General features: G+C 48.5%; 3 protein-coding genes across 5 annotated transcripts in view; 2 read left to right on the top strand and 1 right to left on the bottom strand.

The window, feature by feature from the left end:
* The window catches only part of LOC142052271 (KAT8 regulatory NSL complex subunit 1-like), a 28689-nt gene extending 8564 nt beyond the window's left edge, over positions 1-20125 (top strand). Inside the window, exons 2-13 of the mRNA XM_075082034.1 lie at positions 1667-1808; positions 4191-4373; positions 7344-7474; positions 9132-9327; positions 10856-11021; positions 12161-12325; positions 14239-14411; positions 15606-15727; positions 15965-16019; positions 16554-16666; positions 17712-17940; positions 18730-20125. Of these exons, the coding sequence (XP_074938135.1) occupies positions 1667-1808; positions 4191-4373; positions 7344-7474; positions 9132-9327; positions 10856-11021; positions 12161-12325; positions 14239-14411; positions 15606-15727; positions 15965-16019; positions 16554-16666; positions 17712-17940; positions 18730-19029 (1975 nt within the window). The 3' untranslated portion in view covers positions 19030-20125. The remainder of the gene's footprint in view (positions 1-1666; positions 1809-4190; positions 4374-7343; positions 7475-9131; positions 9328-10855; positions 11022-12160; positions 12326-14238; positions 14412-15605; positions 15728-15964; positions 16020-16553; positions 16667-17711; positions 17941-18729) is intronic.
* Positions 1-26964, bottom strand: part of DHX30 (DExH-box helicase 30) — a 215867-nt gene that overhangs the window by 49770 nt on the left and 139133 nt on the right. The window lies entirely within an intron of this gene.
* Positions 23810-26964, top strand: part of SMARCC1 (SWI/SNF related BAF chromatin remodeling complex subunit C1) — a 90610-nt gene continuing 87455 nt past the window's right edge. The window contains exon 1 of one of the 3 annotated variants that reach the window (XM_075082032.1): positions 23810-24116. In XM_075082032.1, coding sequence (XP_074938133.1) covers positions 23841-24116 — 276 coding nt within the window. In that variant the 5' untranslated portion in view covers positions 23810-23840. The remainder of the gene's footprint in view (positions 24117-26964) is intronic. The other 2 variants (XM_075082031.1, XM_075082033.1) reach the window with 2 other exon arrangements.

The raw sequence follows: 26964 nt of genomic DNA, 5'->3' as shown, positions 1-26964 counted from the left end.
CCCTGCAGCGCCGCCTCCAGCTCGGGGCTCCTCAGCACGGGACAGACACGGGGCTGTTGGAGCGGGGCCAGAGGGGGCACAGAAATGCTCGGGGGGCTGGAGCCCCTCTGCTGCGAGGCCGGGCTGGGAGAGCTGGGGTCGTGCAGCCTGGGGAAGAGAAGCTGCGGGGAGACCTTATTGCGGCCTCCCAGTGCTTAAAGGGGGGCTGTAGGAAGGGTGGGGGCGACCTCTTTAGCAAGGCCTGTTGTGACAGGCCAAGGGGTGATGGTGTTAAACTAAAGGAGGGGAGATTTACACTAGATACAAGACAAATATTTTGTGGTGAAGCACTGGAATGTGTTGCCCAGAGAGGTGGGAGAGGCCCCATCCCTGGAGACATTCAAGAACAGGTTGGCCGGGGCTCTGAGCAACCTGATCTAGTGGGAGATGTCCCTGCTCATGGCAGGGGGTTGGCCTTGGAAGGTTTCTTCCAACCCAAACCATCCTGTGATTCATTGTTGATCAAGAATGTACTTGAATATCAGGTATTTTCTTCTGTGGAAAAGCTCTTGTCAATAAATGCCCCCCTGTGTGCTTCTGTTTGTAGTGACACGAGAGTCTGTGGGTCTGGGTAGTAGGCCGTATGGCTGAAATTGTAACACTAAAACAATGAAAAAACTTGTTATACAAGGTAGTTTTTCTGTTTTAGCAAAAGAAATTAAAAACCTTATTAGATGCAGAACCTTGTCTGTTTCTTTCTTTTTTTCCCCTATGGGTGTAACGCCTGTGCCAGGTGTTACAGTGGGTGCCATAGGCTGTCTTTGCACTGGGCTTGACAGGTTCTTCAAGTGCTGTAGTGTGGGTTGTCCGTGCTTGTCTGGCTGTAACTGGAGGGTTCTGACTGACACGCAGGGATGCTGTTTGGGAGGCCGTAAGGTTACTGCGCAGTGCCTGGCACGTAAACACCGCTTACCGGCTGCTGAGCCCGCTAGAGGATGCGGTACTGTCCTTTACAGACAGCCTTCATTGAAACAGTAACTTTCAGTGAACTTTACATATAAAGAAAGGAAGTGGGGGTGTTTTAATATCTGCTGTTCTACATGGCACTGGTGCGATGGCCTTCTCTTACGGCAACGGAGGTTCAAGCAATAGGCTGGAAATGTTGCAGCTAAGGTGGTGAAGGACTGGCGTCCCTCCTGGAAGGGCATACGGGATTTCTGTCGGTGGAGGTTTTTAAGGCTGCGTTACACAAGCAGCTGTGAGGAGAGTCACAAATACGGGTTAGTTCTGCTCTGTGGTCAGCAGCACAAGCTGGGACTCTGCCCCTTCAGGCCATTCTTGTGACTTCCCCACCCCTGAGCCTGCAGAGGAGGGAAGTAATTTCTGTGCTCACCTAGAAAGATCTGGACTCCTGCATTGGTCTGTGATAGTCAAAATAACGATACCTGCTCCCTTCTAATACATCTTGTTGCACAGCTGGATTGTATCGGCCACCTTGTCTTGAGGCTGAGAGTTGTAAATTAAGGCTAGATACTGGGTGAATTTGTTGGGGGAAAAGTAATTTGTCTGTATCTGCCACAAACTCTTAATCACTCTTAAATAGAGACACTGTTCTTGAATTGCTGTCAGATTGGTTTTGGTGTTGAAACCGTTAAATGATAAGCACAAGCAAACTTTTGCTTTTCAGACGTCACCATGCAGAGTGCCAGTGGGCAATGGAGAGAGCAGCCATTATTTGCCGTTGGACGTGGCTGCAGGCTCAAATCTCCGACCTGGAATATCGAATAAGACAGCAGACAGCTCTCTACAAGCGACTTCGTGCTGCCAAGGTAATTTTAGCCTTCTGTTTTATGATGTGGGAGATTCTCTGGAAGCTATTAATGGGCTGTTTCTTTAGCAGAATGGTATTTTCTCTGTAGAAATAAGGGTGAGGGAGAAAGCTTTTGAGCTTTTGAGTTGGCCCCGTACCAGTAAGAGGGTGTTACATTTGTCTTTTGCAGGCTGTGACCTCTCTGCTTCACAAAGATTGTAGTCTGAGCTTGCTGGGAGAGGAGAGGCTTAATGCCACCGTTTTGTCCAGGCAGAGCAGCTCATTAATGGAACAGGGTTCCACGATGGCAGAAGCCACCCAGTTGGTCCTTGCAGGTGTTGGTTTCTGAACTGGCATCATGCCAGGACACCATCGGCAGAGCTCGGAGATGCCTTTTCTGTTTCAAGCCTTGACTCCTGCTGAAAAGTATTGCTATTTAAAGCATGGGGATCTTTAAATCTCGGAGCAGTGTGTGCACAAGTTTTATGCTTTTCTCCCAGGACATGACCTTTTAATGTTTCAATTCAATATCTGAGAAGCATTATGGTAGAAAATAGGTAGGGTGAATACTTGTTTCTTGACTGGAATGGTATTTACTTCTATGTGATTAGATCTCCTGGAAAATAATTAAACAAAGCTTTCCATCTTCAGACGCTTGAAATGCATGGTGGGGTTTCCCCTCGTAAGAGCCTCTCAGCCCACTGTAAAAGTCTCTGGAAACACTTGAGTTAATCCTTTCAAGGTGCTTCTGAACTTTTGAAATCACTCTCATGATCTGATTTGAAATCTTTTGGATCTGTTTGGCTTTCAGTGTAAACTGCAAAGCCTGTTCCCCTCGACTTTGGAAAAAACATAGAATGTGTGGATTTTTACTTGGCTTGAGAGTTTTCCTTCCTCCTGCCCTTTCTTGGGAAGGAAAACTGTTCTAATTATTGTCCTGATTGGCATATCTGTCTGCTTTCTCTGGATAAATGCACTTTCCTTTTGCCTCAGCTTTTATAAGCCAAATATGTTGGATGACTTTTTTGAGAAATTTAAAACTTATTATTCCACTGGGGTAGAATGTGCCTCCAACAAAGATAAAGAGCAATGCCCATATACCTTTACTCCTCGTACACTTTTGTAGGCGCTCCTGCAAGATCCCAGGTGAGGAAAGCCTTCGTTCCTTGGCGTTCTTGGCTAGGATTGCCAACGAGAGGATCAGTCAGACCTGCTCTGAGTGGAGGCTTAGACCAGATGGCCTCCGGGTTTACTTTCTGATCTAAATTGCTCTTTGATTCTACTCTAATGCTGTGGAAAATAATGATTCCTAAGGGCCCTAGACTTTTGTCTCTAGCGTGTCTCTAATGTGGAGGAGAACACTCTCTGTTTAGATGCTTTGCATCTTTTCTAAGTAACTGGAATTTGTCTTAACTGTATTCAGTATTTCTTTAACCAAACTAGCTTATGATTATCTTTAGTTTGTTATAAAGCAGCTACTGTTCTCAAGCAATTATGATGTTTATACAGACATGAATGCAAACGCATGAAATAAGTTGTTTTGTGTAATAGTTTCTTCTGTTCACAAGTACGTGTATAGTTATACCACAGGTGCCGTAAATTGTAGACCACACAGTGAATAACACTGAATTTCCCTGTAAGGAATGCTAAATTTCCAGCTACTTTCTACCAATCTCTCTTACTAAAGAGATGTTTTGCTGATGTGAGAAACTGCGGTTGAGCGCAGAGAAGATGGTCAAGAGAAACAGGTTGGCGTGTACAGCATCGTGTGTTTTGCCACAAGGCATACGCTGGTGAGGGTGAAACGGGTATCTCTGACGGGAGCCGCAGAAGCGGAACCGTGGCGTGGCCAGCTCTCCTCACACATTATTAAAATTGAAATGAAATAGCGTGAAGAGAGGATGGTCATCTTAATCATGGCAATCATCGTCTTTTGAGCAGTACTCGTTAATTACTGCCACGTTATTCTTAATAGTCTACATTCTCTGAACGGTCTAGTCTAAAATAGCAGTCACCGGTGTCATCTGGTCCGTGGGCAACGATACCGAGCAAGGCACGTCCTGTGGGCGCTGTCGTGCCTTGATTTCCTGTTTGCTGCTCTCAGTTATACACCCTGTAGCTGTGGGCAGAGCTGAGGACCTTGAAAGCAGCACGTTCATTGCAAGCCATGGCTGTGGACAGCTCTTCTAGGGAAAACAAGCAGCATTGATGTTGGCCTAGTAATGTTTCCTCCTTAAACTGCTTCCCCTAGGTTAGAGAGAGCACTTAAATTTTGAATTAATGAAGTTGCCTTAGAAATGTAACTCCTAAGTTGCTTCTTTCTCTTTTAGAGTATACTTAAGAAATATCTGTTGTGCTGCAGCTTCTATGAGTGGAATTTGCTGTCACTTTCTATCCCCAGGGCCCCGTAGTCCTTGGTGGTGCCTGGCAGCCTGCAGACCTGGTGATGAGGCAGGGCCAATGGGGTCCTGTGTCACTGGGGGCCTCCAAAGAGAATAAGTGGCTCTCGCCTTCATCTCCTGCCCCGAGGTGCCCTGAAGGAGATGCTGTTCCTTCCCGTTTCCTCTATAATACACAGACGCAGGTCAGTAATCAAGAAACTTTTAATTTTGGAGTGATAGAAGCAAAGAAAGAAACTTTAATTAAATCCGTTTGTTAATCACATCAAATAATGTACTATTTTAATGTTTATAACTAATTTATGCTATTTTTTCTCCTATATTAATGCATCGGCTGATATCAGCTCACTAGCACTTGGTATTTGAAATGTGACTACTGAACCTGCTTCACCTAATGCTTTTAAAAAAAAACCTGGTACTTTTTTGTATTCTTAGAGTCTCTAAAATGAAACAAACACAAAGGAAAACAAAACCACAAAACAAAACCCTACCACAGAAATCTACTGTGTCTTAAGTCACTGTGCGAGGTCTGTGGGAAGTGATTGAGTTTACAGTCATAAAACGCCTGAAACCAGTGTTTATGAAAATTCTCATTTCTGACCTGAAGCTGTTGCTGGAGTCTGGGTGTTGCTGGTACTTCTGACCCACGTTGTTTGCGTGTGATGGCTTCAAGGACCCTTTTAAAGGATTGATGTATTGCAGTAGCATTCGGAACCTGGGAATTCTGGGTGGTGGTGGGTGGCTCTGGTGTGCAGGTCATACCACACCAAGTGACTTAAGGGGTGCTTTTAGCCTTAACTTCTGCAAAGCTATGAATCACAGAATGGTTTGGGTTGGAAGGGACCTTCCAAGGCCATCCAGTCCAACCCCCTGCCATGAGCCCTTCAACCACATCAGGTTGCTCAGAGCCCTGGCCAGCCTGGCCTTGAATGTTTCCAGGGATGGGGTATCTCCGACCTCTCTGGGCAACCTGGGCCGGGGTTCATCAACCTCATAGTAAAAATTTTTTTCCTTATATCCAGTCTAAATCTCCCCTCCTTTAGTTTAAAACCATCACCCCTTAGCCTGTCACAACAGGCCTTGCTAAAGAGGTCGCCCCCGCCCTTCCTACAGCCCCCCTTTAAGCACTGGGAGGCCACAATAAGGTCTCCCCGCAGCTTCTCTCCCCCAGGCTGCACAACCCCAGCTCTCCCAGCCCGGCCTCGCAGCAGAGGGGCTCCAGCCCCCGGAGCATTTCTGTGCCCCCTCTGGCCCCGCTCCAACAGCCCCGTGTCTGTCCCGTGCTGAGGAGCCCCGAGCTGGAGGCGGCGCTGCAGGGGGGTCTCACAGAGCGGGGCAGAGGGGCAGGACCCCCTCCCTCGCCCTGCTGCCCGCGCTGCTGGGGATGCAGCCCAGGGCACGGCTGGCTCTCTGGGCTGTGAGCGCACATGGCCGGCTCGTGTCCAGCTTTTCAACCCCCAGCACCCCCAAGTCCTTCTCCGCAGGGCTGCTCCCCATCCCCCCATCCCCCAGCCTGTGTTGGTACCGGGGGCTGCCCCGACCCAGGGGCAGGACCTTGCCCTTGGCCTTGCTGAACCTCAGGAGGCTCTCCCAGGCCCCCTCTCCTGCGTGTCCAGGTCTCTCTGGATGACATCCTGTCCTTCTGGTGGGTCACCTGCCCCGCTCAGCTTGGTGTCATCTGCAAACTTGCTGAGGGTAGACACGATGCCACTGTCTACATCATTGATGAAGACACTAAACAGCACCGGTCCCAGTACAGACCCCTGGGGGACACCACTCGTCACGTGTTGCCATCTGGACATCGAGCCGTTGACCACGACCCTCTGGATGTGACACCCAGCCAGTTCCTCACCCACCAAACAGTCCACCCAACAAATCAGTATCTCCCTAGTTTAGAGAGAAGGGTGCTGTGGAGGACTGTGTCGAAGGCCTTACGCAAGCCCAGACAGATGACATCCATAGCCCTTGCCATGTCCACTGATGTAGTTATGGCAGTTGACAGGGTCAACTCTCACAAGCTGCAGCTGCAGAGCAGGGAACACACTCATGTTTCAGAGGACATAGGGAAAAAAATACAATTAAGACTCCTCTGTTTCTGGAAAGCCAGCTTGAATTTTTTCCGTTGCAAATTCTGAGGGAAGGTACTCCGATATGTGGAAGGGTAAGCTGCAGAGTCAGCTTTAAGAATAAGTAGCTGAACTCTTGGGCGGATGGGGCGAGAGATCGTGCTTGATAGATTCAAGATGGAATATGGGATGATTCGTTGAGGTGTTTTTCATTGTACAATAGAAATACCTACTAAAAGGAGTCGAGTCAATAATTACATTCAGATTTGAAACATTCTATGGCAAAATTAAATTGTTCAAAAAGGAAATAAACAGGTCAATGGAAGCTCTGCCAATTGAACGCTGTGGTCCAGGTAGGGCCTGTGACTCAGTAATCCCCTGTATCAATTATTTGACAAGAGGTGGCTTCCTTCAAGGGACGAAGCTGTGACGTTGATAGAGCAGTATGAGGAAAGCTGTACTTCTGGTGCTCCTTTATCTTTGTAGGGGTTTGTCATTTAATTAACGGGAATGTAGATCTACGCGTGCAGTGACTGCGGGGATGGGGGTCTAATGGCGTGGGAATCAAAAGTATTTTCATTTTGACACTTCAGAATTGTCCAATGAGTATGGAGAAACATCAAATGTTCTTAAATAATACTAGTGTTTCATTAAAAATTCAGAAGGCTATGAAATTAGTACAGACTCTAGTACAGTGTAAGCTCTTTGTCTAGTGGAAAAGGCAGAATAGCTCAAAAATGAGGCTGTCTTGCTCAGAAAATGGTCTCCAGAACTGAAAGCTCTGCTGTGGTACTTATTCTGTGATGATTAAGAATGCATTTAAAATATGAACTTTGATTTGGAGGTTGCTTGAAATGCAATTGACTAAATTGCCCGTGCTTGTTCACATGGAAACATGAACTCTTTTGTTGGAATTTACATGAACTACATGGAAACAAGAACATTTGATTTCAATGTTATTTGTAATTGCAGAATGCTCCTTAGATTACGCTGCTTTTTTGCTTTTCTGGGCTTTTTGCCTCTCTGCCCTTGTCCTTCCTCAGTTTCATTATCATTTCAGGCTTTCCTGAGTTTTCCTTTCTCTTGCAGAGCTCTCATCTCACACAGTTTGTGGGAAACCCCGTGTGCCAGAGCCTTTCCTGCGTCCCCATGGGTGGGTCTCCAGCACCCCTAGGAGCCTGCGCCACGTCGCCCCGCCCAGTCAACGGAGTGTGTAACTGGTTAGTTCCCCTCTTCTTATAGGTTGATCGAAGTCATTTCATGTTTAAGGCGTTGGTGATAGTAGCTAAGAAAGGGATCTTTAGCTAAAAGGCTTCTGTATGTACAGCTCAGTTGTAAAAATTTGAAATAGGTATGCCTCTGTGTTGGGAGGATTCTAGAGGGGCATTTCTTGTAGGAAGTAACACAAACTTGAGAAGGCCCTGGGGGTGCTGGGGGGCAGCGAGGTGACCCTGAGCCAGCACCGGGCCCTTGGGGCCAAGGGGGCCAGCGGTGTCCTGGGGTGCATGGAAAGGCGTGTGGCCAGCAGGGCGAGGGAGGTTCTCCTCCCCCTCTGCTCTGCCCCAGTGAGGCCACACCTGGGGGGCTGCGGCCAGTTCTGGGCCCCCCAGTTCCAGAAGGACAAGGAGCTGCTGGTTCACACGAAAAAAATACAGATTTTAAACTTCTAATCTTACTAGAATGTTTGCTTTGCAAATCAAGAAGAAAATTATCATGCCTCATTGGGATCAGCAAAAGTAACAGATGAATTAAGGTTTTTAAATTATAATATGAACGTGTGACCAATTACAAAGAAGATTTTTTACAAAGGCAATGTTTAACAGATGGTTCCAGAAGAAGGCTATACTGCAAGGCAATAAACTTGTATTTGCTTATTGAGATTTAAACTTAGATTTAACCGCAACTCCAGAGAATCACAGAATCACGAAGGTTGGAAAAGACCTCGAGGATCATCAAGTCCAACCCCAACCCAATACCCCCAGGCCTCCTAAACCATGGCTCCAAGTGCCACGTCTGCACGGTGTTTGAACCCCCCCAGGGACGGTGACTCCCCCACCTCCCTGGGCAGCCTGTGCCAACCCCTGACCCCTCTGGCAGGGAAGGCATTTCCCTCACACCCAACCTAAACCTCCCCTGACGCAGCCTGAGGCCGTTCCCTCTCGTCCTGTCCCTGGTGACTTGGGAGCAGAGACCAGCCCCCCCCTCACTCCAGCCCCTCTCAGGCAGCTGCAGAGAGCGAGAAGGGCTCCCCTCAGCCCCCTCTTCTCCAGGCTAAACCCCCCCAGCCCCCTCAGCCGCCCCCCAGCACACTTGTGCTCCAGACCCTGCCCCAGCCCCGCTGCCCTTCTCTGGACACGCTCCAGCCCCTCCAGGGCCTTCTTGTCCCGAGGGGCCCAAACCTGAGCCCAGCATTCGAGGTGGGGCCTCCCCAGGGCCGAGCACAGGGGCAACATGTTCACAATGTTTGCCAATGTTTTTAGGTTTAACGGTTATCTTTTTTTTTATGGGGAGTAAATGACTTTGTTATTGTCAGATGATAAATTGAGCTGCTGGCTGATGTTCTTTGGAGAAAGAACATGTGGCATTAGTGGCTGCCACATCTGCACTGGTTTTAAGACTTTCTGTCCTTAACTGATGAAAATACAGCTCTTAAACCCTTCAGTGTCTATTTCTATGGTGAGAACGAAATGCTCAGAACTCTACGTACCCTTGAGAGAGAACGTAGCAAAGACTAAAAGCGTGATGAGGGCAAGGCTGTAAGCCCTAGCTGCTGACGTAAATGCTAACGAGTCTTTGGGTGTCACAGCCATAATAGCAAACACAGAATTACAACTTGCCGCTCTTGCTCTGAGGGAGTTGCTTTCCATTTGGTTGCAGTTTGCACACCAGCTCCTCCAGCAGCAGCTCTCTGTTCAGCGTGAATGTTGAAGAGAGATTTGGGAAACAAAACCGGCTGAACAACCTCGCGGCTGTGTCGGACGACTCCTGCATCGCTGCTAGAATCCGCCCAGTTTGCAAATACAAGAAGCGCAAACTTGTCCGAGCTGCCTTGGTGTCTCACTTCAGCGGGAAGGTAAGGCAAGGTTTTGCCAAGCGGTTGCTAAACAATGCTGTGTTTTTATTTAGAATGTGTGAATAGAACTGAATAGAACGTGTAAATAGAAAATCTTTATTTATTTTTAGCAAAAACTATCATAATAGTGGACTCTGGTTTTAGTACAGCGTCTTCTGAGCCCTTTTCTAAAATTAATGTAAAATTTTAGAAGAAATTGCCAGATATGTCCAAGTAATGAGTTTTCTGCTTAACTGGGGTTTAGGAACTGCTGCTAAATTTCCATTCTTAACAGTCTGGCAGCTGTTTCTTCTGACCAGAGCATGCCTCAGACCTCAGCATGGGCAGCAACCTTCTGCCGCTTACCTTTGGAGCTGATTACCTTGGAATTGTCCAGTGAAAAATAAATCTCAACACAAACCCCGCCACCCACCCAAAAATAAAACCCCAGAAATACATCACCATAGTTAAGACTTGCCAAGCTGGTGCGTGCTGGAGTGTAACTGGGTTGTGGTTATCTGACGGCTGAGCTACCAAGCCTGGCTCCCAGGACACCCAGCTGTGAGTTACCTGGTGGTTAAAAGACGTTTAATGTAGTAAATCCAACAAAGAACACGTGTGGTAATGTCTGTCAGTTGCCAAGTGGTTGTCTGTTATGCTGCTTGTATCTTATTTGCTCATTTGTAGCCTTTTCCTCAAATATTGATTTACAAGTAACAGGTATTTAACAAGCTGCAGATTTAAGGCAAAAAGGTTAAAAGTTGTGTTACTTTTCCCGGCCTGACCTTTTGTTTCACCAGAGCTCAAAGCCAGTACTTTTAAGTCAGTCTGCTTAGGCTGTAGGTAAAAGCATTATTAATGCTCCCTCGTCTGGTGTATTGATGGGGAAGAGGCGTAGGGAGTGTCTTAGCAACAGTGGGGGGACACGGTTGAACAAAGGCCTCAGGGCTGTTGTGGCTGCAGCTGATGCTTCCAACGGGTGAGCGAGGAAAAGTGGGCATTAAGACGCTGTTGGTCAGAGCGAGGGATGCTGCTGGTGGTGGGTTGCTTGCCTCACGGGTTTTTATCACGTTGGGTTTGAAGCATCAGGGCTACACAAAGCCTTTATGGAAGATGAGGAAAAGCAGGACGGGAAAAGGCACGGATGTGTTTGAAGTTTTAAAAAGAAAATGATTAAGTATTGCGGTTTCACTGGAGTCACAGAGGAGCAGCTCTGTTGGCTTGGGAAGAGCAGTAAAGAATCGCACAATTCAATACAGGGTATTATTTTGATAAGGTATTTCATCCATGGTAGTACTTGCACGCTCTCTTCACGTTGATCCTGGCTCTTGACTTTGTTTTTTCACCCTGCAAATCTGCTTCTTGGTTACAGATTTGGTTTTGAGGGGTTTTCCCCAGTTCTTCAAACTTGCCTGGCTTTGCTTTTTGGGGAATGGACACTAGTGTGCGTATAGAAAGCAGACTGGAGGTGCTGGGGCTGAACTTCAATTTTACTTACATCTGAAGCACGTTTCCCTTTCTAAATGTTGGATCTCCTTTCTTCCGCTAGCCGCTGAAACCTCTCACCATGAAGTGCAGCTGCGAATGGCCCAACTCTTGCATCCTGTGCAGCTGCAAAGCCTCTGTCCAGGCAATAGACCCTGATACCATGTCCCTGGAGGAGCGCGTAGCCCTCCTGGACTCCGGCTTCCACCCCGTCCTCTCTCTGTCTCATGGTGAGTAGATCACCCATTATCGAGTGACAGAGGATCCCTCACTGTGCAATGGCCCGCTTTGCTTTCCCTCCTTGCATCCAAGGAGGTTACAGATGCACCAACAGTTGTAAGCATGTTTCTAGAGGATAATGAAAAATGTCCTGTGATGCTGTGCATAGAACCACACACATCTTCAGCCCGCGGGGTTTTCTGAGCCTCGGCAACCACCCTGTGTCTTGGCCTGCATCTGAGGGAGTTGCCATGTCCCATTTCACATAAGCTTAGATCATTCCTTTAGGATCAGTTCTCTGTCTCCTGCAAGGAACATCCTAATTCTGGAGGCTTGCAGAACAACTGGTGTCAGTTCCTGCTACACCCCCACCCTGGAGGGCTGCTTGACCAACTCAAACCCTAACGCTGGTTTTGACAGGCCCTGCGGCACCTGTTTGGTGGACCTCTAGCACCAATTGCTGTTTGAGTCTAAGCACTTGGTATTTAAACATCTGTGGCCTTCTAGACACACTCTCTGGTTGTTTTATGAACTATGCTCTGTAGAATCTTAACATTTAGTCTCTGTTTAAATACCTGGAGGATGATAGCAGCGGCGGCACGCTAGTGCCTTTAACCGTGGAAGAGCACTGAGGAGTTATCGAGTAGGTTAAGAGACAGCGAGGAAAATGCTTTTTCTACTGTGCAACTATGAGAACATCTCTCAAAAAATATTTTTATCATTAAAAAAGAAGTATAAGCTCACCTCTGCTCATTAAATAATGATGCAAACAAGTGCCCAGTAATGTGGCCAGGGTATAATTCAGGTTAGCATAGCATTAGGATGAGGAAGCTTAAGGGCAAAGTATCAGGTGCTGCTGGCTGTCGGACTGCAGCGGGCAGAGGCTGCTCTTCTGGGGACATCCTCATCTCATCACATCCTCATCCTTATCCCATGTCATCCTCATCCTCATCCCATCTCATCCTGTTCACTCTGCTGCAGCATGTGCGGGGCGAGAGAGCCTGCGGTCAGCCGCGCTTGAGTTAGCTGTGTCACGTCATTCTTACTGCAGTGCTGACAGACGTGAATTGCTAATGACATGTATGCAGCGCTGTGTGTATGAAGAGGGGAATTTGTGCTTGCCAAAATAACTTGGTTTCTCTGCTTTCAGGTAACCCTCTCCACCTGCTCTTTGAAACCTTATTAAGAGAACACGGGTTGCGTAGCCTGCTGAGCCGTGAACTCAGGACACTGAAGGTGTCCCATTTTGGAAAGAAACAAGATCCGACTAACAGCGCATTCCCAAAGCTACACTCTTCGCTCTTGCTTGCCTCCCGTAAGTTAAGCAAAATGGAGTTTGAGATGAAGTTAAAAAATTAAATGTGGACTTTCAGCCAGTACCTGAGGACAGCCAGTCAAGGCAGGGTGGAGGAAGTAGCTCGCTTTCTTCCAGGGAAGGTCATTTGAACTCTGTTGTACAGTAACATCTAAGTGCCTGAGTCCAGCATCTTGCAAACTACAGAAATTCTGACCCCCTTGGAGGGACACAGAAATACTGGCCTCAGCCAAGGTATTAAAAATAAATAAATCTTGCTATTCTGTGCATTTCTTTCAAGGGGACAAGCAACCCAAAAGGAAGCGTCTTATGAACCTTTATTTGAAATCAGAATAGGTCAGTATTTGCCTGGCAAAATTGTGGTGGTTTTTTTCCTGCTGTGGTAGCAATTGCTGTTCCAGTTGCACGCTGCTCTTACTGCTTTGGAAAGCCTGATTTTTTTTTCCACCAGCCCATCAGAGCTGGTGATTCTTTCTTTTATTAAATGGCCTACTGTAGCTTGAGGTAAGTGACAGAAGACTCAGACCAGCTTCAGGACAGGAAGAGGGAAACCCAGCTAAAACACATCCTGGTTTTCAAATGAACTAGGCTTGGTGTTCCATTGGCTTTCTTTTAAAAGGCGTGGGTTTATGCCAAATCAGTTTTTGAAAGTAATGTAACGTGCAGAGTGCAAGCTGGCCGCGTCCTTGACATTCTTATGGGTCACAGGTACTGCATCCGGAATACTTTTTATGTTCTGTGGCTGCTGATGCACACGATCCCGAGCAAACCAGACAGCATTAAAAAAACAAACAACAACCAACCAACCAAAAAAACCCAACCTTAAAACCAGAACAACTTCCATTCTGAAAGTACCTCAGCAGCCCCGGGCTGGGTGAGTTTGGCCCTAACGATCTGAGCTACAATTTGATTTAATGATGTTTAATCAGCCTGAGCTGAGGTTACTTAGCTTTGAATGGGGATGGATGATGTTTTGCAGGAGAAGTGTTCTGGAGAGAAATCACCCTTCCAGTAATCGGCTCTGGGTGTGATGAGGGTAGAACAAGCAGGTGGTTAGTGTTGAATAAACATGAGGGACCTACTAGAGGATGCTTCAGTAACGCACCAGTCTGGATTCTATTAACTGGTCAGCAGCTCTTTGCTTTTAACTGGTTTATCTTTATACCTCCTTCTTTTTTTCAACTGTTTAGCCACAAGACTACACAAAACCTGTTATTATTTATGGGCAGCGTGTATGAGGGGTTGGTGTTTGTGTAGACACCTACCGTGAAGAGTGTGTTTGAATGGATGATGCAGCAATGCAGGATGATTTTCATATATTTTTAACTAAGAGCCTCACCACGCTAGATCTTTAGGAACGATTTGGATAGTGGAGTAATTGGGCTCAATAGGCTGGAAGATTGCTCCGTTTGTGGTATTCAGCATGGAATAAGGCAGTCCCGAGTGGCAGAAAGAATAGAAAGTTAACTGATGTAGAAGAAGCATCTCAAGCTGCGGTTATGTAGGACTTCAGGGAGATGAGTACGTTTGTCTTAAAACCAGCGTGGTTTCTCATCAGAGTGATTGTTCGAACCAGGAGCAGCCTGACCAGTTCTGCAGTGAAGGAAGCTTTTCAGGCGGCTGATCTGGGACCAAGAGGTGCAGTTCTTGATGGCTGTAACACCTCTGTCACCCTCCGCTTTATTTTGGGAACGCCCACCAGAAGGAACACCTTTGGGCTAGCGCCTTCAGTGCCACAGAGCCCTGACGCTTCACTTGAGGCTTCAGTTTTACACGTGCTCTCTAGTGCCGATGTGTGTTCCGCTCCGTTCCCCGGGGCGGGTTTGGTGACCTCACGGGGTAGCGACATCACCGGCCAGTCCCCAGTCAGCCTGACTTCGCCTTTGTTTTTCTGTTCTCGTTTTTATTAACAGGTTCATTGTTTGAAGGCAAAAGGCAGCTCGAAGGAATGTCCCATCACAGCTTTCCTGTTTCCAGTCCTCAGGCACATAAATACGGTTCTTTGCACCACCTACCATCCTTGTACCCAGAGGCTCCTCCAGCCCTTTCTTCCAGCCAAACCCCTTTCGCTGGCGACTCGGCAACGGTGAGTTGAAACAGAAGCTGTGGCAAATGAATCCGAAAAGGAGTAGCCTCAGAGAGGAGCTGGGGGACGCCTCCCTTTCCAAGGGTCGCCTTAGGGCTGCAAACTCGCTGGGAATTCAGATGGGCTCTTACTGCTAACAGACTGCTAGGAAATGAGTTTGGATGTTGGTGTTTGTTAGACAGTAACAGCTACTTGCTTTGTTTTTCCTGGGGCAGTGTGGGGCTGGCTAGGTGCCTGTCGCGCTGCTGCCCCCGCCAGATGGGCTGGTTTCAACTTTAGTTCTGACAATACTCTACTGATTCCTTTTCTTTTTTTTTTTTGTAAGCAAATAGTTACATACACATAATGTTACCGTTTTATTTGGCCACAAATAAATAGTAGAGATTTAACCACTATGGAATTCCCCATATGAAGAAGGAACATCAGCCAAGAGATGAGCTTTAACATCTTCTTGTTCTTCTACAAGTGGAGACGGGATGAAAAAATACATCCCACACCAACCGCTTCTCTAGGAAGGCACTGAGTAACTCCTGGCTCTCCAAGCACCCTGAGCAAAGGACGCCTTGCAGGACGGGGGCGCAGACTTGCCATCCTTACCAGTATATGGACCTCTTTATAAACTGATCAAAGTGCACCTCGAAACTATTCAGGGGTCTTTTCATCCCACTGTTCCCCAGACATTGTCCCAGAGCCTTGCTCCTCCGTTTGGCAATGCTCTGACTCCCAGCCCAAATGCTGTGATACTCCCCTCTGTGTCTCAGCAGCAGTATCCCCTGGCTCAGGAAGGTGGCGTGCTTCCATGGGTTTACATGGTTTGCCTTTTCCTTTTCAGCCCGTATTTTGCAAGGCGAAACAAGTACAGCTCCTTTAGTCTATTGAAATGACAGGTTCTTCCTTCTTGAATCAACATCGTCATCATCATTGCCTGTTTAAATTATTTCTTTTTGCTACATAGATGACCTAAATATATACAAAGTTATAAGTGAAATCCCACCCCCTGAGGTGGGTTAGTGTTATCCTGCTTCATATAGGAGCAAACCACACCACAGAGGTTGTGACGTGACCAAAATGCCACTGGACACCAGTGACAGTGGGAAGAACCCGCTGTGCTTACGGAGAAGGTGCATTCCAAGGTCACTTTTGTGCCAACATTAACTTTCTGCGTGGGGTTTTTCTCTTCATTCTGTGTTTCAGGTGGCCTCAAAAAGAAGAAAAGCGGAATGTTCCTACGACATTGACAACATTGTGATCCCAACGTCGATGGCAGCCGCTGCTCGAGTGGGGAAGCCTCCGTACAAAGAGATCGTAGTACCAAGGTATCTGCAGGCCAGGCCTTACTGATCCTCCCTCCTGTGGGTGATGGGGGGAAACAGCACTAGCTGGGCAGAATGGGCTGCTCCTCTTAATGAAATGACATCTGGAAATTATCTCTAATGGATGAAAATAGAAAGTATTTCATTAAAAAAACAGTGATTAATGTTGTTTGGATTTACACGCTAGTACCAAGCATGTTTTTCCTTGAAGTGATCTCTAGCTTGTGTTGCCCCTTGCAGCTGGAGAATGGTAGAGCTCAAGGAACTGGAGCCTTTCGATCACGGGGACTCCGAGGTAGGAAAACAGTTTTGTCAATTTGTCTCACATGTCTGTAGCCATTCCCAGAACCTGCAAATGGCACGTTAGTAGCTCCAGGGTTGGTCTTTACCAGTTATTAAGTTCTGCCAGCCCAGTAAGCAGAGCCGCTGTACAAAAAGCTGTTCAGTTCTGCTGGGTGCAGTCGCATCTGGAGGCAGTGAAAGGCCAGCAGAGAGGAGGCTTGTGGTGGCGTGGCAGCTGTGGGGCATGGCTGCTAGCTGCAGGCCGAACAAACCCTGCCATTGTGTGCAGCTGAATGCCCCTGGTAGCTGTTACACGGTGCACACAACAGCCTGTGTCTGTCTCCTGACAAGTCAGTCTGACGAACAAGTTCCCAATTCAGTACGTAATGAAAAGGACGAAAACAAGGTAGCGATGCCAAGTGTGTGTGCTGCGTCCCAGACAGTTTGAATGGGTCAGATATTGCTTACTTGGATTTCTAGAACTGTAGGCTTGGCTTGCAGGTGAGATTTCATGCTTCAAGTACTCAGACAAAACTTCTCTTCCTAGCTGGAGGATACTTCTGATGAGATGTATTCAAGTCATCACTCCAAATACGAAGGTCTGGAACGAGCCTGCTGGGTTTCCTGGGCAGCCGCCACTTCCCACAAGCGAGGAAGCAGGTACTGTTCTTGCTAGCAGACTCAGAAGAAGGTGGCTTTCTGTTCTTCATTTTAAATTGTACAGAGATCCTGGCTCAGGAAGTTCCTTTCGAATGAAGAAATCCTTGGGTGCCTGTTATTTTGCTCATATAAGCCTATTGAATAATAGAAGCAAAACATTGATTAAAGTCAGGCCTAATCAGCAGAATAGTCACGCAGCGTGTCACTCCTGCTAAAAATTAGCTTCATACCAAGCTCAGGCTTTTGAGCTGAGAGTTTTGTGTTAACGGTAGCACTTCATACCTCTTCCAAGCATTTCTCCTCTGGCTTACTTAATATATTTGACAGAACTTATTGCTACAGAGACCATTTTCAAGTTATCTGCTGTATCTCCTCACCTTTTTACCTGTTGTCTGCACAAAGAACAACCTGTTCGGTGTCCAGAGGTACAGGCATTCTGTCTCCTTGGGTAAAAGTTGAATCCTTCTCTGCTGTCCCTTCAGCGGGGACAGTAGTAGGTTTATCTCTGCTTTCATTCTGTTTTGAGAGTTTCCTATTTTTGAGATCCCTGCCTCTACCTGAGCTGAAGCTGTCTGATGTTTTCACAAGTTGTTGCAGCAGAGCGGGGAGAAGGACTGACAACTCACATCGTTAGCTATCCATGCACCTGGAAAAAGGCCACGATAGCGTAGTTGCCCTGGGGAAGAACGCTGGAGTCCCCCTGGGTAGCTTCAGCTATAGCAGTCTTCTCTCTAGTCATTGGTGTGGTGTTCATTGTGTCATATATCTTTTCATGAGGTTTTACTCTCTCTTAATGCTCAGCTGTTCTCTTTGTGCGCGGGATGAGTGAAATGGACAGTGACAGCCCAAGAAGCCAAAAGATGCCCTTCGAAGAGATGATAGGAGAGAAAGGGCTAATTAGTTAAAGCACTAATTGAGCAATATCATCTCATCTGATTGTACAGAGGGGATAGAGCTTACGTTTTTCACAGTACAGTGATCTCATATTTATTTGGGTTTCTTGTTATACATGTATAACTGTGCTCCAAATACTACATTCCTTTAGGTGCTCCAGCAAAGCAGACGGCCAATGGGCTGGGCAGCCTCCGCCAGCGCCTCCAGTCACCGGATTTAGTTGCCTTGATGACCTGTACGCGCACCCTTCTCCTGGCTTGCACGGCCCTGAGACTTGCAATGGTTCACAATCCCTCTCCATCCGCGGTAGGAGCGGAGCGGTGCTGTCTTGTGGTGAAGAAACCAGAGCTTCCCTGGAAATGCCCAAGGAAGCAACACAGGTGAGGTTACGCTGTTACAAATGTCAGCTGGCTTCCGCTTGCATGTTCTTTTCTAAAACAATTTTACTGGTGTATGAAGTAAATTTTCTGAAAGCCGCATGAGCTTTGCACTGCTCAAAAAGTAATTCAGCTTGTCTGTCTGCTGAGACTGGGCTGGCTAAAGGATTCGGCATGGGATAAATTATTCTTCTTTATGCCACAGTTTAAATAATTCTAAAACGATATTGCCCCAGTGTTTGAGATTACCCCTGGTGGGTGGGGATGAGTCCCCTACAAGACAGTGAACAGTTTCAGGCAGTTGCACGCATCATGGGATCCTTTTTGGTAGAAGGACATAACTTTGTTAAGGATTAAATTCTGAAACTTCCAGAGGAACTGAACTTCTCCTCATCCTTAGGGGTGGACTTAGAAGCACAACCTGACCTTTCATACCAGATCTGTCCTTGTTTTGGGCTCAAGTGCACAGTGTTGGCTTTGGAAGCCTTTCGGATAAAGAAACTATGAAAAATAGCAATATCAGTTAGAAGGCGAGGCAGTAGTCTTGATACCAATGGAAAGCTGAACCGGGTGATCCAGGAAATGCCATAGTGCACAGTGTTCATTGCTCTTAAAACTTGGCTTTGGTTTGGCACCCTGACCAACTTAGAGCAAGGTTTTGAAATTGAATCTGCTGGCCCTTCAGCAGAAGGGCATGGACAGGGAGAAGGTGGTATCGTAGAGTTCCTTGGGTACTTGATTCTAGGCTTTTAATTTCAGCACCTTCTCCCTTCTCTCCTTTTTGCTCCACAGAACATACAGCCGTGGGAGCCTCGCACGTTTCCACTTTCAGATTCTGCATACCAGGGTCTTCTCCAGCGCTCAAGTGGGGATGGCCGTGGCCAGGTTGGCTTTCAGCCCTGGCTCTCCAGCAATAAGCAGGGCGTCAGGCCTACCTCTGTAGACACTGCCACCCCCAGCCTCACCAGGATGCAATTTTCAGATGTGCACCTGCAAACGGATGGCAGTAAAAGCAAAGAGGAGTTTGTGGTCCAGCGCTGCAACCCAGGAAAGCTCATCAACACCGACAAACCCGGCCCGTGGTGTAGATGAAGTGTTAGCTACGCATGCTGCAGTGACAAGTGGCTGTCTGCTGGTCTGGTGCGGTGGAGCACCAGCAGTGTGTGGCACTGCTCCATTGGAGCTCATTTCAGCAGCAGAGGAGAAGATTTCCAGATGAGGAGGGGTTTAGGCACTGGGTGGAGCTACGGTGCTAGACCTCCAAGGGATAGTGCTTTTGGAAAAGACCAGTTTCTGGTCAGCTCTGAAAAACAAGGCTCAGCTGCTTTGTCACGGAAAGGTTAGGTGCTGCTACAGACAGAAGAAGGGACATTTAAGTAAAATTAATTCCAACAGTAGAAAGAAAACAGCATTGTTCAGTCTTGATCTTTACAGAAGTGCCTACTGGGTGGCTGTATCAGGTCCTTTGTGGCTAGAAGCCAGTTTCAGGGTGGTGCTCGTTCACTCCTGGATCCATTTCCAGATGCCGCGGAGATCTGAGGAACTCTCGTGAATTTGGTATGAACCAAAGACGGGGTGAGGAGAAGGGAAGGAGAAGGCTGCATGGCGAGTACTCTAAAACACAGCTTTGAAAAATTAACCTCGTAAGTACTTGAAAATCAGGTTCCCCTTGCCTGGCATAATCCAAGTTTTGTATCGGCTTCCTTCACAGACACCGCACGGCCATTTCATAACACACGGTTGCCTTGCAGTATCCTTGCTGTAACAAAACAGATCCAAAAAGTCAGACAATTGTAAGGTGTCACTTCTGAATTGCCTTTTCTCCTTGGAGCGAAGCCGTGGTCTCAGGGATTTTGGCAGCAAGCCACTGAGAAGCTGTGCAGCTGAGAAGAACCTGCGTTCTGTCAGAGGGAGCACCAGCAGGGCCATTTGAAGGTGAGCAGGGCAGTGAACTGCCTTCAGGGAACGAGCTTCAGACCTGATCGATCTCATGAATGTCCCACCAGAAAGTATCGGAACGACCGCTACTGCTGCTAAGAGGAACCGGAATCTGTGCTGAGGTGACCAGGATGTTCCAGCTAGACTAAAACTTCTCACTTAAATGATGATCCTGAGCAAAGGAAGTTTTGGGATTTGGGGATTTTTTTTTTACATTCTAGAGCAAAATAAAGCTGTTATTACCGGTTCATTATGGAATAGACTTGCTTTGCTGCCTTTCAAAATGGTCTCTGAAGTTCAGATTTCTGGATGTTTGGTTGTTTTTATCATTCTCTGTATCTTGAAAGTGTCCTTTCTCGCAAATATTCATTTCTGGGTTGGCGTGTTTAGGGGCAGGGGGAACAGATGCAGCCTGTAGCAAGGCCAGGGATGGTTTTATACGGGGATTGTGATTTTGATGAAGAGCTTTTTGTCTCTGTATTGGATAACATTTGATAAAGTGGCAGTAGAATGCCCAAGCGTTGCCTAGTTACGTTCTGTAACCTCCATGATTGGGTGCTACCCCGTGCTGCAGAGCCAGGCAGCGCAGAGCTGCTGTTCACCACCGTGGCGGTGCTCTGCTGCGCCGCTGGCAGCCTGCAAAGGGGTAACCACAACCCGGCACCTGGCAGTAAGTGGTCTACTTTGTGCCAAAATGGGTACAGAGGCAGTGAAATGAGGGAGAGTTCAAAAAGGAAGCGCAAAGCTGCAGAGTGAAGTGGCGCACGGCCACGCCTGGGTGTGGATTTCTGTTACTGGTTGGGTGGAGCAAGGATGTTGCTGCTTCTTCAGGTTAGTTCAAAAAAATATGAAAATTGGAGAAGTCCCCAACTTCATTGTTCTTGCTTTTCTGGAGTTGAATATAGGAGCGAATCATGGAAACGTACTCAAATTTCTTCACTGAAATTTTTTGTGTTTTGTGATTATAGATTTTTTTTTTTTGCCTGTCATTTTTTTAGCATTTTTGTGTTGTGAATGGTTGGATTCGCAAATAAAACATTAGTAGAGAGTCCAAGCTAAATGATTTTAAAAGAGGAAACCGGGGGAGCATTGCTTCACAACAACTCCTTCCATGGGACCAGCTGTGATCATGAAAAGGTAAGTCAAACTTGCTAACTTACCAGCAGTGGAGGTTTGGTGCAGGTTTGTTCATGCTATTTTAAACTACCTGATTTTTGAAGCCGAAAGGAGCAGTGTCTTAGTCTGCATCATGTGAGCTGGCTCCACCTGTGCCCCTGGGCCTCTTCTCCTCTTTGGCTGTGTCTGCATCCTGCAGGACTGCCACAGCTTTGTCCGCTTCCAGAGGTCCCTTCCAACCCCTGCCTTCTGGGATTCTGTGATCGCCATCTTTGATGTATCTGAAGTAAAAACTTTTCCTTAGTCTCCACAGCCATGCAAATCCGCATTTGTTTTATTGACTTGGGAGAGCTTTTAGAAAACAAGGGTGTGTGCAGCACACTCCCATTCCCCTCCTACTCCTGCCTGCCTTCTCTCCTCAGTTCCTCCCGCTCTCCCTTTCTCACGCTCCCTCACGGGGATTCTGAGACGCAAGGGGCACAGCTGCAATCGTGACTTCAAGAGTTTCTGCTCCTGTGCTGCAACTCAGACACCTGGAGCCGCATGAACACGTTATGAGCCTGTCCCCCAGCGTGCTGTAGTTCAAGGGGCTCAGATGTGATAGATTTCCCCATAACCCATCTAAAGAATTGCTCACGATTATGATACTTTCACTTTTCTTTCCAGTAAGTACATGGATGAGAATTTTGGAAGAGCTTCTTTTTCTAGCTGAGGTGCAATAGTGAATTACAACTAAGCTACCTGTACGCTTAGTGCTCTCCACCTTCTTTACACGTGAGCTATCTTGTCATTTTCAGTCCTTGTCATTGTGGAGAGGTGACATTCTTCTAAACCTTGAAAGTTGAGGCTCCATTTCCCTGTCTTCCACTTTTTTTTTCCAAAACATTACTTGTTAGGTGCCATTCCTTCTGTGTAGAGCTTTAGGCGCCGTAGGAACAGCTCAGCCGTGCTGCTTGAGGATGGTTTCACTGGTGCTCCATTGCACCCTGCGGCAGCCCATGAGAGAACAAACAGCCTGGGCTGGTGTCTGAAGCCTGTGGGGTGTTTGCTCATTTCGTTTCTGCTTAGGAACGCGAGGATTCTCTGGCCGATAGTAAGGGGTCAACGGTCCTCAGAAATACAGGAGGAAAAAAAAAAGCTTGGTCACACATCCTTGCAGCCCTGCCTGAGGATCAGCTGTCCTGTTGTCCCTTACGAAGGTCTGATGCTAAAGATGTCCTTAAGGTAGAGGAGCAAATCTAAAAGGGTACGCAGGTCTCTACTGTGCTGATTTCCACAGCACAGAAAAGATATTTATAAGACAAAATCTGTTGCCAAAAAGGTGTTATCACAAATTTCAGCCTGCCACTGCCCAGTGCAAGCAGAGTGCCAGGATGCACCAAACAGAAGAAATTGTTTTATTTCCACCCAACATACCCACCAGCATAATGTTACGGAGCAGATCGGACCTGCAGCCTCCACAGCCTGGAGCTACCAGGAGTAACCTGCCTACCTCAACCTGGTCCTGCGTGGAGGCGGCGGAAGCCAAACCACAGAGGAACAAGCAGAGGTGACAAGAGCTGTGCCAGCACAAGGGCGGACACGTTTAAATGAAGTGAAACACTCCAACTCCTCAGCGCACCGCTTGTGCAGCAGAGGGATTTGAAAAGTCACCACAGGGTAAGCTGGCTGTGGAAGTGTTGAAGAAACTTAGCTGATGTTGTATTAGGTCAAGTTCTTACCTAAAGGACACTAAATTACCTTTAATGAGAAGAGCAAACATTTGGTATCCCTGGAGAAGGACTGAGAGACTGGTAAAAGGGAAGACTCCCTGCTCAGCTGGGCGATGAGGTACAACGTCGCTATCCTTTGATCAGAGACATCCCGGGGCAACCAGACCTTAATAACAACGATTAGGGTGTTGTATGTATGTTGTCAACTTGGTAAGAACCACGTGTTCTTTGGGGGAACCGTCTTCATTTTAATACTAAAAATCATGCCCCTAAGTCAGAAAGCCCTCTATGCAAATAAGCCCCATCCTCTCTGAGGGTGTGTGGTAAATTTAAAAGGAGCTGAACCTTTAAGATTGAGGAAGAAACTGCCCAATGACCGCTGGGGGCTGTGAATATTGTGCGTTACTGACACAGTTAACTGTATAAATACCTTGTCGTTTCTTGGTGCCGTGTGCTCGATTTGTGGGGAAACCACCGACCACGCAGGCTTGAGCAACCCTGACATCAATAACCAACGTCTCTCCTGCGCGTGCGATCACTGACTCACGGCACCGGGCGACGGATCCGCTCGTCGGACAGTGCAAGGGCTGGGCTGCTGTGACCGGCCAGGGTGCGAGGGGCCGGGGCCAGAGCCATCGGGGTGCCTGAGCACCCCGCCTCAGCCGGTCCCGGGGCACACCGCCAGCCCTCCCTAGCCGGTCCCGGGGCACTGACGGGGGCGTCTCGGTCCCGGGGCACACCGCCAGCCTTCCCCAGCCGGTACCTGGGCGCCAACGGCCGCCGCGAGGCGGAGTGAGGGAACGCGCATGCGCCGGGGCGGAGGGAGGGGGGAGCTCGGCGGGACGCCCGGGCGCGTGCGCAGGAAGAGGGCGCCCTCCCTCACTCAGCCAAAACCCGTCGGTCTGCGCATGCGCTAAGATGGCGGCCGTGCCGCGTGGGGGAGGGGCGGCGGGGCGGTGAGGCGCGGGCGGGGGAGGGGAGGGGGGGGGCTGCGCCGTACCGGGAGGACCGGAGCGTACCGGGCCGGTGCGATCGCGGCGGGGCGGGAAGGGAGGTGGGCGAAGACGGCGGCGGTGGTGAGGGAGGGACAGCGTTGCCGAGCATGCCCGAAGGGGCGTGGCGCCCGCCGCTGGCCGCATGCGCGGCGTGAGGCGGGTGGGAGGCGCAGGGCCGCGGTGGCGGCGCTCGGCGAGGGTAACAATGGCAGCGGCGGTGGCGGCGGGCGGCGGGACGGGCACCGGAGCCGCGGCGGCGGCGGGAGCGGCCGTGGCGGTGAGCGGCGGCCCCGGCGTGGCGGCGCTGTCGGTGGCTCGGCGGAAGGACGGCGGCCCGACGGGGAAGTTCTGGGAGAGCCCGGAGACGGTGTCGCAGCTCGACTCGGTCCGCGTCTGGCTGGGGAAGCACTACAAGAAGGTGCGGGGGTTGCGGCGGGTAAACGGCGCCTCACGGTTCCCTCCCGCCGGGGAGGGGGGGTCCCGGTGGCGGGGAGATGGTGGGGGGGGGCCGACCCCGTCGCCGGCCTTTGTCAGCCGCGGCCTGGCCCGGCCCCGCGGCGGGGCGGTGTCGGTGGGGGATCCCCGGGCGGCGCGACCGTAACCGGGAGAGCCGGTCCCGGACCCCGCTACCCCCACCCCGGGGTGGGCCGGCCTCCCGCGGGGCCGCCGTGCCTCGGCCGGTGCCCCGCGATCGCAGCGAGGCGAACCGCAGCCCTGGGTGCCTTGTGCGGGCAAGTCCCGGCTCAGCTCGCCAAGGTTTTGTACGGGTTTTAATTTAAACCGCGCCCCTGAAGCGTCTTTAAAGTGTGTTTAAAAAAAAAGGAGAAAAAAAAAGAAAGGTATTCATGCTGTTTCACCGAACCTGGTGCACGTTGCTTGTACTCCCAGCGAGTTCACTTTTTGGTCGTGTCACCGCTTGCTGTTCGTGGCCCTGGTTGTTCTCTTCCTCTTTCTCGTCGTTTGCTGCGTTTCTCGGTTTCTTTGCTTTCTTTTCAAGTGTTTTCCCCGCATGATGATTTTCTAACTTGCTTTCACTACCTAAGCCTTGAAAGATTGCCTGAGGTGAACGTTCCAGAAGACGAATATCTGTGGACAGCTTTGTAGCACTCCTAGGAAGAGCGTTAGCTGGGGTAGAGCCATGTCCAGGGGAGATGCTGCGTGACCTGGAGGTGCTTTAGTCTCTACGCTTACCTGAGCCTTGCAGTCCATTCCTCCATCCTTCCGTAGGGCCGGTGCTGGTAACCCGCGGGCGAGTCTGCCCAGCGCTCGTTGGGTGCCGTTGATGGGCACCCATCAACGTGGCAGGGCTGCGAAACACGTGCCTGACCTGGTCGGGGGTGAAACCCAGAACATGTTCGGAGGTGTGTCATACTGGTCTTTCCACATAACTTGTTCCAGTGCTGCTGCAGTCAGTCGGTGCGATGGCGGGGAGCAGCTTAAGCTGTTCATGTTGATAATAAATAATAAGAAATCGTAACATAAAAGTATATATTTCATTTTTCTGTGTTTTGAGGGTGAATCTCCGCTGTTTCTAGACTCTGGGGAGGAGCATTCTTTCCTTTCATAACCGAACACCCACAAGAATACAATAAACTTTTGAAATAACTTTGAACTGGCGCCTGCCATTTTGCAGAAGAGCGTGTCACCTTATGAAAAGCATTAACGGTTATTGTCCCGTGCTGTTGTGAATCAAAACTCTCCGGGCAAGCTGGTTCTTGCCTTATTGGCCTGGCTGGGCCTCTTATCTGTAGTTCAGGAACGGGAGCTTTCATTTTGTGTGCCAGAGAGAAACTTCTTTATTATAATTAGTTTACACGGTATTACTGGTTATAAAGATTAGATGGTTGTATTTATTTCTGAAACTCTGGAAGGCAGTTAGAATTGGGCCAAGACGAGATCTTTACTAGGCAAGTAAATTTCAAAACACTGCTGTGTAAAATACTTTAAAAAAAAAAAAAAAGGAAAATTATTTTTGTTTGGGAAGACAAGGAAACTGATACTTAGTAACAGTGTTTAAAGATGTACACTAAATGCTCTAAATGGAAGAGTTAATTCCCTTTTGATGTGCAGACTTTAGTCTGTTGTGTGTCTGTTTTCATCTTGCTGTGGGCGCATGACTTCTTTCAGGAAAGTGTGTGGTGATTATAGCTGACTTTTGTCCAGTTTATACTCTTAAAGTGTACATCTGGGCAGTGGCGAAGCCGTCCGCTTTCGGAGGTGTTGTGTCCAGCTGTGGGAGCTCCGGGGATGTTGGGGAGCAGGCGGAGAGAATCCCGAGAGCCACAGCACGCTTGGTCCAGGATCCAGAAGTCGGGATGGGCAAGGAGGGAGTTGGAGAACTGCAATTGCAAACCTTCTCGTTCTTGTCTCTAGATTAGACAAGTCTTTTCTCTGTGTCTCTAGAGCACGTCTAAAACACTAAGAGGTTTAAATAGTAGTATGGAAAACTCGCAGTAGATACTGGAAAACTCTGGTTAATGGGGAGGAGTGGGCTCCCTAGACAGTGTGGTCAGCCTCCGTCGGAGATCCTTTGATGATAAAATCGGTTGGGCGTGATGTGGGTTTTGTAACCCCACGTTACTGTGAAAGGACGTACTGTTTTCCTGACACAAACCTTCTGGGCCCCGTTTCTTCTTGGCTCGAGCGCTGGTGGTGAGGAAGGCCCTTCCCTGGGCGTGCAGAAAGACGGTGTGCGTGGGGAGCTTGTGTTGGGGAGGGTTGGAAACTGGTTCATGCTGTGGTTTTTAAGGCCTGGGGGTCTGACAGGCTTTGATAGTGTTTGGGTAGACTACCTCTGGTGACATCAAGGTGTCCGCTATGAGCAGAAGTTTTTAGTTCAAAGGTACACTGGGCAATTCACTTTTTATTGTATTAATGCTTGGTGAGCTCTAATATGGTGCGTTATTTAGGTAGTTCCTTTGACATTAAGCAACAAATTGCTCGTATTAAAAAGGGCCTGTCATAAAGCAGAGTTATTTCTTGTACTTAAAATATCTTCCTGAGATAGTTTGGTTGGGTTTTTTTGCATATGTATTAAGGACGCAGAAACTAAGCTTGGCCTTGGAGCTGTCGCCCCTAAGGACCGTTCTCAGTGCGCTCATCATGTCCCATTCAGTATATTGGCCTGCAGGAGCTTCAGCTCCTTGGTGGCTCTGAAAGCTGTGCCCTGCCCCTCTGAGACAGAAAGTTGGAAGACTGATTTTTTGGTGGGCAGGAAGGAGGGTGTTTTGTTTTTTAAAGAACAAGGGAGTGTTGTCTCAAAGGGC

Source organism: Phalacrocorax aristotelis, chromosome 2, assembly GCF_949628215.1.
Source record: "Phalacrocorax aristotelis chromosome 2, bGulAri2.1, whole genome shotgun sequence".
Taxonomy (NCBI): domain Eukaryota; kingdom Metazoa; phylum Chordata; class Aves; order Suliformes; family Phalacrocoracidae; genus Phalacrocorax; species Phalacrocorax aristotelis.
Note: the sequence above shows the minus strand (reverse complement) of the source record. Positions and strands in the feature narration are given on the sequence as shown.